This window comes from Coturnix japonica, chromosome 7 (assembly GCF_054131305.1).
Source record: "Coturnix japonica strain WE chromosome 7, WE-NBRP24, whole genome shotgun sequence".
In the NCBI taxonomy this organism is placed as follows: domain Eukaryota; kingdom Metazoa; phylum Chordata; class Aves; order Galliformes; family Phasianidae; genus Coturnix; species Coturnix japonica.
In genome coordinates this window covers 23,824,895-23,836,113 of record NC_140669.1, presented here as the reverse complement: position 1 = coordinate 23,836,113, position 11,219 = coordinate 23,824,895, and the positions used below count along the sequence as shown (strand labels likewise).

The window sequence follows — 11,219 nt, the reverse complement described above, 5'->3', positions numbered from 1 at the left end:
TGTTTGCTAATATAATTTCAGACATTTACCAAAAGAAAATTAAAAGCTGATTCTTTTTCTCTTTTTAATGTGAAAAATTCACATTTCATTTTCTAATATTTTGTCATCTTTTCTGATCTTGCAGTTCAAGAACAGTGAGTTCCTATTAATAAACACATCACTCTCTATATATTAAAAGCTGAAGTAAAAGAACTTGACTCCTTTGAAAAGGAAAGGAAAAGGGAAAGGAAAAGGAAAAGGAAAAGGAAAAGGAAAAGTTACCATGTGTTTTTTCCACTTGTTTGGTTGATAGTTTTGTAGGATAGGATCTTGAAAAAGACATGATCCTAAATAGCCTATGTTATTACCATCCCTTCATCTTAGGTGAAAATATCTTTCATGCTCAAGATATTTCCTATTCTGGTTGTTCCCTTCTTTGGTGAAGGTGAGAGATTACTGTAGCACTTTTGGTAATCTCTGAATTCCACTGAACAGTGTTCCTGAACTAGCTGATGCTGGTAAGCTGGGGCAGGCTGCTGATATAGCAAAACCGTTGAGAAGCCTGAAGTGAGATCTCTCTTCATTCTGCATTGGTAGATCCTAAATTATATTTTCATACTTTCTGGAGACGAGGGTTAGGACTGACTTCAAGGAGGTAAAAACACACAAATCCATGGCTTTAAAACTAAGGGATATCTGATTCATGCTGATATGAGTCAGCAAAGGATCCAGTAAAAAGGTGGAGTCTATTCTTTTCCATCCAGTATTTACTTAGCCTCTTTTCCCTCTCACTTTTCTGAATAAACCGTGATTTCTCATACTTTAAAAGGACTTATTTCACCAATGCTACCTGACACATTCATTGAGACATCTGCAGATTGTGCTCAAGTGTCAGGATCCTGTTGCTGAACAAGCAGACCTCCTCAATCCACAATCAGAGCATTTCAGTATCACACTTAATCCTCATGAGAAGGTAATATCCATTCCCTAACACATAATCACTCTTTTTTTTTTTTTTCCCCTCCATCATGCAGGTAATTGAGAGGCAGGCAGATCCTGAAGAAATTCTCCTGTATTAACTAAGAAAGTAACGTATCCTTTTGTTTGAGCTCTGCCTTTGAAGCCTGTGAACTACTATAATTGAGGATTAATCTGATTTATTTGATCTCTCTGTGGGAACAGAACAGTAAGTAGAAATAAGACATCTCATATTGTGTTTGTTCTTGGCAGTGCAATCCAATGCTTTATGCACATTATTTGTTTGGTTATGTGTGTTTAACATTATAAAGTCAGAGTGTAATTCTTCTAGGTCCCACCCAAATGCTTCTTTAGAGCTTCTTAAACAACAGAAAACCTTTCAGTTCATTAGCCATTAAAATCATAGCTGAAGAAATGAAAGCAGAACTTCTATAGTAAACAGGCCCCGGTCCCTTAAAGAGTTCTGCATAAGCATATTTTCTTACTCTCTTCTTATCTTTTTTTTTTGTCAGTTGGGAATTTTCAGGTTCCTGAACTGGTGTCAAGGCTCTATTGACTTCAGTGACAGTTATTCTAAATAAAAAGATGCCACTCAGTTTGCAAAATTAAGCTTCTCTGTTTAGCATTTGAAGTCCTTCCATGGTGGAAGCAAAACAACATTAATGTAAGGATTAGGTGGAGAAGGGCAGTGGTGGGAAATACTTTACAAGCAGTAGCTTTTGTATTAACTTGCATTGTTCAGGCATTTGGTGGAATAATTAGCATCTTTTTAACAGTCAAGCACAGTATGGTTACTATTATAACTACTGTTATCATTACATAATGATTACTAGTGGGAATGCATAGGAGGACAGTAATTGTACTGAGTGCAGGAACATCTAGAAATATGATGAAATTCATTTGTAAACATGACCTGGAACTAATAAGTAAAGTGGATCCAAGTGTACTCGCCCAGTGGGAAGAGTGTTAGGACTACATATCATTCTGATGAATGGAGGAGCTAAGATTAAATGAGTCAGTAGATTCCATGGACTGCATGGCACCACAACAACAGAAGAGTAGACTGTAAATTGAAGGTGGAACTTTTATACTGAGGCACATAATGTAGATATTCCTTTCTTACAGAACTTAGTCTTGTGTATGGGTATTTTGCTCCATTTTGGGTACTGTACATCTTTCATGTTCATGAAGCAGCAGTGAAAACATACTGAAATCTGTTGTGACTTTTTTAGAAATGGAAGATAATGATAATAATTTATAAGACTTAAGAAAGTATTACAGACAAGGCTGATCAGAGAACCTATTGCTGTATTTCTTCAACGTGTTTTAATTACAGGGTGCTGATTTTCAGTATTTTGTGGCTTTACCAGGTATTGGCAAATTATATCTTGTTAACAACTCTTGTTGCCTATGAAATGAAATTTATCGTACTCTTATTTCTCTGTCATTTTGCTGACCAAAGCTGCCTATGATAGTAAGTCTTTAGAGGCCTTATCAGCTATATGATTATGGTTATTGCATTTAGTGTGAAACGATGATTTCACTATCTAAACTCATTTGGTTTCAGGGATAGTAGTAGGAGCTGCCTATTGCCTCGCCCAGCTCAGAGATATTCTCATGGAGACTGTCCCAAAACTCCCAGAGGAGAAAACAAAAATCTACCAAGCTCTCTTGCAGCAGCTGAGAACTCTATCTGGAGAACAGGTCAGGAGTATGGCGGTATGTATTCAGATGTGATGGAAAATAAGTCAGCAATACAGATGTGTCTGTATGATTGTCACTTACAAATATATAGAGAAAAACTAGATGTTAAGCTTCATAAAGCTAAGTATTTAATACCATCACAGAAGTTGTATGAAGTAATATGAAATAATTGGGAAGTAAGTTGTCAGCAGGGTCAAATTTCTTGAGAGCTGTAAACAGATACTCTTGTTTTCCCTGTCTGAGCGGAAAACAGAAAGAGACTGAGCAAAGAAGAGAAGTGAAATTCTTTGGGAAGGTACTATACATCTGGCAGCCAATCATACTTTAGTTTGAGTATGCACCCATATTTATATGGGAGGCATCTCTGGTATTTTCCCCTAAGAAGGGAATTCCCTTAGCTTAGTACCTTGTATTTATGCCTCTAATTAAGAAAATTGGCCATCACTTATTTTATTGGGCAAAAAAGTAAACCTGGTCTTTCTCAGCAGAGATGATAGACAGAACTTTCAAAGGGAACAATAAATTAAATCACCTTGAAAATTACTAATATAGAACTTCAGTTAAGATGAAACAAAACAAATAGAAGATATTCCAACAGGTCTGTTAAGTGAATTAAATGGGGTTATGATGCAGATCCCTGTTACACATGGAAAGAACAAGCCTAAAAATAACCTAATTGTTTGTTGAAGTCTTTAGGGAGGACATATTGTAAGCAGGGGATCAGCCTGGGATTTGAACCCAGTCTTACCTGCTGGCAAATGTGTTCTCAACTTGGCATCAGATGGTAAACTTTGAACTTCATGCCAGATATATTTGCCAGATGGACAGACCAATGCAACACTGAAAATGTCAGCACTTCTTTGAGCATCTTCATTTAGTTTTCACAGCTGCATGTTTGCATTGTTATTTTCACTACAAGTGAAAATAATTGAACCTATATAGTTGATCTGGACATCTGTATGCTTTTGTTCAGATTAAGTAAAATTTGGATGTTTTCTTCTTACTCCAGATTCAATACATTTTTCTGTGACAGGTGGCAAGTGACAGATTTCTTTAAAAGATCAGTTTCTTGCTGGCCATAAACATGCAGACATAAAGCCCAAGGAGGTCATTATTTCTGTTCTTACCCCATATTCTACAAAGGTAAGATCATCGATGTTCTCTCTGAATTGCTGTTTTGTGATATCTCTTTTGTCTTATGGATAAATACAGACAGAGGAAAGACCAAAATCATTGTACGTTTCAGTCCAAATAATGGATGATAGAAGCATTCAGTGCAGCCATTGGTTGAAGCAAAATGTTAATAATGGAACCCAAACTGCTGTGAGCAATGGTGTCAGCATATGGCTTTAGGTGGTGGTGGAGGAAACGATGTCATTGTTACTGTATTCTTAGATATCCCTCTAGTGGATGTGAAGAGAAGTATGAGACAAGCAGGAGACACAGCTGCAAGCATGTTCTGTGACTGAGGTTATCAACAAAGTAACCATAGGAATAGCTGCCAACCCTGACATCGGGAGTCTGTCCCCAAATTAGCTGCCCACTGCAACATCACATAGTAAACATATGTGGCCTCATGAGAGCTCCAGCCTTTTAGCGGCTGCCAGCTGTGGCAGGTTTCCCAAGGAAAAAAAAAAAAAAATCCACAAGCAGAAAACTGCAATAGGATAATCTGTGCTGGTAGCAGCAACAGTGTGTGTACTGCACAGAAACTTTGAGTCTCAGTGGTAACTTGAGACACAAACAGGCTGGAAGAGAAAATGGAAGAAGATAGGCTTAGTTCCCTCCACAGAGCAAAAGAAGAGAGAAATCCTGTCTGCATCATCACATAGAAATAAAGCAGCCGTGGAGTGTATTCCAGACAGCAGCACTACTGGTGTACTCAAAAGGCCACTTCAAAGAGAAGGAAAACTATTTGTCAGCAGTCACATGAACAATGTGTGATGTCCAGCAGCTTCAGCACACAAAATTAACCCCATTTCCAGGGGCTGACTGCTTCTGACATTTCTATTAATGTTGAAATATCTCTCTCGTTGATATTCCTGAGATAACAAAAATGTATTTGTTCTAAATGACAACTTTGTTACAATGACTGTCATCAGAAAGTGAGGGAACAAAGGTTGAAGGAATATCTAACAGTTCTTACTCTTGCTCCTGGCAGTTCCTAGTTTTGATTTTGATGTGAATGTTGCTTAAGTGAGTAAATTTAAATCCTGACAAGAAGTTTTTCTATCTCTGATAAAAGTCAGTGTTGATCATACAATCCTGAGTTCTACAATTACACACAATGAGAGAAACTAACCTGCTAACCTCTAGCAGGCTCGGTGGCTTTGAATTTGAAGGTTTTTTTCTAGAGAAAAAGGGCACTTTGTTTTCTTTACAAGGAGACCAGTTCTGTGCCTGATCATGAAAGAAGCTGCTGTTACGTGTTTTTTAAAAATATGTTTATCTGTCTCCAGAACTAAAGGAGATTTCTGACAACAGAAAGTGACATTGCTTTGAGTGCTTCCCTCTGTACATTCCATTGTGGTAGCTAGAATCAAACAGGTTCTCTGAGTGTAAAATCTTCACAAGATCAGGTTCTTTAGCACAGTGGGATCTCCATGTTCTGAAAAAAAAAACACAACACTGCAAGGTGAAATTTGATTTAGAGAACACACCATCCATGCATGAAGTGGCTTATACCAGGACTGCTTTTCCTCTACTCTGATGTCATTAAGCTACTGAAAAACCCTTGGTATGATTTCTTGCTTGCAGACAATGTTAAATAATGTACTCTGCCTGCAATTACCTTTGTACTTCAAGAAAAAATTAACAATTATCTGAAGCAGATAAACAGAATCATCTGCTGCAGTATCTCTCTGATTGTTCAAGGCTAAGAAGTTTGTTTGCAAAGCTACAATATCAGGGGAAGAGGCAGACAGAGGATTAAAAACTTTGTTTAGCAGAAATTTTGAATTTAATTGAAAAAAAAAAGTATTAAGAATTTTCACTCATATCTTCATTTTGTTGCAAAACTGAGAACAGTTGAGCTGTCACAACAGTTTGCCACAAAAGGCCTTAATTTCAGACATGTTCTTTTGTTTTTGTTCTCCAAAGTAAACAACATGAAACATTGTATGAAGTCTGCAAGCGTGGCTTGCAAAGGATGCTATCAGCAAGCAGGCTGGCTAAGGTCTGGAAAATTTTGGATCTTTTCTGCCATAGTTCCTCAGTATGAAGAAGTCATTATGTCCCCTTTAAGATTTGGCTTTTTGCTTGTTTAATTGCTGCAGCCTTTCTGCAGAAGTCTGATATTTACTGGAGGTGTGAATGGTTTCTAATGAAGTATGTTTCTGCAACCTCAGTCCATGGTAGTAATAGAGCACAAATTAGCCCTTTATAATACTTCCCAATAATATCTTCATGAAGTCTTAAACATGTTTACATGGATTTTATCATCAGAAAATTATCTCAGATAAAATGTGTGAGTAAGGCTTTTTATAATTACTATTCTGACTTGAAGAAGCATTCCTTTTTGCAGGATGTTGACCCAGGACAGTCTCCACAAGACCCTGTGGGATGGCCCGTCATGCACCAGTCTGGTATGAAGCACGCCACTGGTAAAGCGGTTTACATCGATGACATTCATTCAGTGGATGGAGAACTTTCGTTGGCTGTGGTCACTAGCAGTAAAGCCCATGCAAAGATTAAGTAAGTAAGGAAAGTATATACATATGAGCATGTTAAGCACATTCTCCCTTCCCATTATCTGATTTGTCTATATAATGAGGTATGCAATTAGGCATAAATAAGAATGTCTTTACTATGTAATTAAAGCAGTGTCAGGACAGAAGAGTTCATGTTAATTTTAGTTCTTAGATTTTGAATGTACCAGGACTAGAATTTAAAGAGGTGTTTTTGAAGTGCATACTCAGCTGCTCATGCTTTTGTTTTATTTTTTCTCAGTATGTTAATCAGCACTTCCAGATTCTTCTCTGTCTAAAGATATTCTCGTATGTAAGAATATGAGACCTGTGGAATAGGCTTCTGTCCTGAAATTCATGGAATTAATCACACTAAAAATATTTGTACTATGTACTGTACTCATTTATGTGCATGCTCTACTTTCCAGATCAACTGACATTTCAGAAGCCCGTCAGGTGCCAGGAATGATTAATGTGGTAACAGCAAAAGATGTTCCAGGGAAAAATGGTGATGATGAAGAGGAAGCATTTGCAAAAGACAAGGTATTTCTTGCTCTTGGAGGAGTGCCTGGACGTTTTGCTTCAGTCTTTTAAAAATTAAAAAAATAAGGGGAGTTTATCATACACTGAAATACATGGAACACAGAACATGGAACATGAAGCACAGCCAAAGTGACTATACTGAATGTCCAAGGCCCCAGACTGTCTCTATCACAAATAGTGCTGCAGGCTGGCATTTGCAGTGGGACAGGTATAATTCCTTGTGTGTTGCTCTTATCCCTCTCTTTCCTTTTATCTGAGTTTCCTTCCTCTTTGAGAAGGACAGCAGTCTGCACCATGTGGGGTTTTATTTGATGCAATATCTGTCCACTTCAGGATGGCTGTAGGGAAAATACCCTTGATCACTGATAGCAGCAGCAGAGGTGTTGTTACAGATGAAAGGTGCCAATAGTATTTCTCATCTAAAGAAGTTAAGTCTGCAGTGGAATAGCACTATTAGAGGAGCAGAACACAAATAGTGGCACTGATGTGTAACCTCCTTCCACAGAATACTCTGCATATGGAGGTGTAACTGTTCCTGTGTTTTTTCATCAGGCAGTGTATGTTGGTGTGTTGCAGGTCATTTGTGTTGGACAGATAATCTGTGCTGTGGTTGCAGAGACAGAGACACAGGCAAAGCGTGAAGCTAAAAAGGTGAAGATAGTGTATGAAGATCTGCAGCCAGTCCTCACCATTAAGGTAACAGTGCATCTCCTCTTCCTTGTCTGACAGAATGCTTAAGTCACCTTGTTCACTGTTCACCTCCCTTGTGCAGGTCTTTGTCAGGCTATGGACTTTTTCAAAATAGTTTTTAAAATATTCAGAAGGTGTTAAGGGAGAATTTCCTTGCTTGTTACCTGGAGCCAAATTCCTGACAGGAGTAGGCCAGTATAGAAGTAAAGAGAGAGCTTGCTTTGCAGCAGTTCTGGAATCACACATCCTACGTCCATGTTCTGAAATTCTTCAGGTCTGGCACTTCTTCAGTAGCAAGGAATCTGACTTTGAAATATTTTCAATGGCTCTGAGTAGCATTAAGAGTTATTAGGTATTTCTAATCTAGGGTAAGGACAGAATGATATGAACTATGGAAAATAAAAACAGAAGCTCTCTAGTGGAAAAAGGGGAACAGTTGTCCTGCTCTTTCTAATACTTAGATGCTACCATCTGTCCATCTGAATAAAGGATAATATTGATAACTGAAGACTGTACCATATAAAAATAATCTGAGTGAAGGGGGGGGGGGAGTTGTGCTGTTCAGAATCTATCACCAGCTGGTGGCTGGATTCAGATTTTTGCTATACTCTCAAGAATATTTAACAACACTGTTGTTGATTTTTCCCCCTCCAATGATAATCAAGACGAAATGAAGATTAACTAACCTCCGTTAGCACTTTTTCCCTGTGCTTTACCATTCCTTTGAGTGGAAAGATTATTCTTATGTCTTACTGGTTTTCCTGTAACCTAAGCACTACTATACTGTTCTTACTTCTGTGAGCATATAGCACTGACTATTCTCTACCTCTTTGCAACAGGATTTCAAGATGTCTTCATGCACTTTTTTGTGGCTGAGCCACCTCAGTTCTGTCAGTCTCTCCATACAAGTTTATTACCTAAGTGGTTTATTTTTTTTCTGCTCTCCTGTAGACTTTTCCCAGCTGTTGCCCATCACTTCATGTCATCCTCTTGTGGAATCAGTTCTGATTCCTACTGGTGCTGCATAAACATGTGTTTTAGGAATAACTAATCAGACCTAAGGATGGCATAAAGTAAAAATCACAGCACAAATCTGAAAGAATTAGCTTTTATGTAGTGATATACTGGCAGATTTCTCTCTCTGAAAGGAAAACTGTGCAAAAAGTGCGCTGGGCAGAAATTGGGTTGGAAAAGTGAAGCAGGATAAGGGTATACTGATGGAGAGAAAAGAAAAAAGAAATTAAAAGGTAAGTTTTTCTCTCATAGAGTGATTTAGAAGAGAATTTATTAGAATTCTATTGTAACAGGCAGGATGCTTATATTCTTACCTGGTATAAACAGGTAAACAAACTCTTCCACATGAAAACAGAGGCAAAGAACTCAATATCAGGCTTAGACAGCAGGGATTTTATCTGTGCAGGAGGGGCTAAAGGGGGCTAATTTATTCCTCAGTATGACCACTTGGATATAGAACAAGTAGTTTATGTGTGCAGTCATAAGTTATTTCATGGCATTACAATGTTACAACTGAAGTCACAACATAAAGCTTTTTTGGTTTTTAAATGGTCCTCGATAGCCAAATCCTGGACCTCAGTGTTTTCTTAAAGTGAAAGCTTCCAGAGGTCTGAGTAAGGCTTCTGAATGTGTATATGCTGGACTTTGACCAAATACTAAGCTAGTTAGAGTCAGTGTAGTTTGGATAACTACAGCGAATATATGACGTTTCAACTCTGCTGTTAGTTTTTAAGCCAGTCTCTCCAGCTGCCTCTCTTCTCCACCAGGGCATGGGCAAGGCTGGATTCTTCCTGGGCAGTTCTGTGTTTTTTGCAATACGTGATGCAGTGGCTGCTGCACAGAAAGGAAGAGGATAACCCCTGGACTTCACGCTTAACAGCCCAGTTAACAGTTTAACTTTAAGTTAAGCTCAACTTAACAGTTGAGCAGATTCATATGGCCTGTGATTACATCTTTACTAAGATGGTAACAGTATTTTCATTCCTTTTGTGAGCTAGCTACTTACTCTTTAACCTGGACAGACATAGTGCACAGTCTGATCAGTGCCAGAGCCACCTCTCTATTCTTCAGCATGCCACAATTAGCAGAGTTATGCATTTTATTTCATCAGTGGCACTTTTCTCAGCTGTAGCATGAAGCCAATGCTCCAAAACTCTGAGGTATCTGTCCCTTTTCCTCAGAAGTGATAACTCCAATGTAACTAATCTGAGCCCTTTGAAATACTTTTGAGATTATGGTCTGAGTTTGTCTTTTAGTGCCACTTAATTTGCATCTCTATGAGGAAATATGACTATGTCTAGACACAGAGTAGGTATGCTTTACCACTTGTTCAGAGTTCCCAGTCTATGCTAGTTCCTCTCTGAGGCTTGTATCTCAGTGTGTTGGTTGATTTCACAAATTTTTATTACGTGAAAAAGTGTGGATTTGTTCGTTCAATGACATGGAAATTCTTGAAAAGGAACACACATTTGTGAATAATATAAAGTTTTCTTTCCACTTAGCACAATTATGTTTTCCTTCTTTCAGATTCCAAAAGATAAACCTGGAACCTACAAGCCATGGGCCATCGATATCCTAAGTATGGAATAACCAGGTGATACTTTCAGCAACTTACTGACTGACAGAAAGCATTTCTGCAAGACACGAGGATAACTTTAATACACATACACACAAACATAGTTGTAGAACAAGGTATAAGTACCAGCCCTGATGGACTGCCAACTAAGACACCTCTCATTCTAAAGAATATATTTCTTAATAAACTGAGTCGTTCTCCATGCTATACTGGAATAATTCTGGAGTTACTTCACGAACTTTAAAGAATCTGCATGCAATTTTGAAAGTATCTGTAATAAACTGTAGTTAGATACTGTACAAGTTAGTGATGGACATGCATCAATGTTGTAGTAGAACCAAGATTCTAAGACTACATACTGCTAAATATTATCTAAACAATTATATTTACCATGGTAACCACAGTAATAGTACAGTGTAGTTTTTTACTTCCTGGCAGCCCATCTCAGGTCTACTCCATGCCAATTCAATCTCTCTGAACCACTACTGACTTTGACCTCTCAGCGCTGGAATAAAACCACAGCAGTTTGCCACACTGTCAACGCTTACTCCATCTCTCCCTTGCCTTATACAGTTTTGCTTCCTCTTTTCAGTGAAAAGGTGAAGTAGGTCACAGCCGATGCATTCATCTGTAGGTGAGCAGGGGGCACGAGGTACAGGAGATGTACTATTTCAGACAAAAGAGCTGAACTCTTACTAATTCTGAAATATTTGGTTTTGAAATGGGGTCATTCCTTGCATTGATAAGTAGATACTGAGTAGTAGACATGCAGCAGGTGACTGAGCTGGAAAAGATAAGGAGGAGCAGGGCTAAGAGGGAATGAAGGCAATAGAGCAGTTTGGCATTAAAACCAGGTCATTAAAAACAGGCTCACTGTTTAACTCAGCTGTGCCAAACATGAACACTGTGACAAACATGCTAGAAAGGAGATTTTAAAGTCATGTAGTGACAGCTTTATGAATGCTGACACAGTACATCTTCAGGAGGAGAGGAGACTGAAAAGCAGATTCAAAGGTGCTTCAGAGAAAACAAAGAGTCTGGGTTTAATA

At 38.2% G+C, this 11,219-nt stretch overlaps 1 protein-coding gene across 4 annotated transcripts; it reads left to right on the top strand.

Annotated features, from left to right (window-relative positions):
• The first annotated feature begins 503 nt into the window (after window positions 1–503).
• LOC146760121 (aldehyde oxidase 2-like) lies at window positions 504–10,742 on the top strand. 4 transcript variants are annotated; one of them, XR_014948086.1, is made up of 8 exons: window positions 504–1,165; window positions 2,525–2,676; window positions 3,695–3,804; window positions 6,185–6,354; window positions 6,776–6,890; window positions 7,467–7,586; window positions 10,122–10,286; window positions 10,609–10,736. XR_014948086.1 is itself a non-coding variant. In XM_085552760.1 (8 exons), exons 4-7 carry the CDS (start codon window positions 6,233–6,235, stop codon window positions 10,182–10,184), a joined length of 420 nt encoding a protein of 139 aa, XP_085408886.1. In that variant the 5' UTR covers window positions 504–1,165; window positions 2,525–2,676; window positions 3,695–3,804; window positions 6,185–6,232; the 3' UTR covers window positions 10,185–10,188; window positions 10,609–10,742. The 4 variants fall into 4 exon arrangements, 3 of the variants coding, with proteins under 3 accessions (XP_085408886.1, XP_085408885.1, XP_085408887.1); XM_085552760.1 differs by having other exon boundaries at window positions 10,122–10,188; window positions 10,609–10,742; XM_085552759.1 differs by lacking the exon at window positions 10,609–10,736 and having other exon boundaries at window positions 10,122–10,377.
• Window positions 10,743–11,219: the final 477 nt, after the last annotated feature.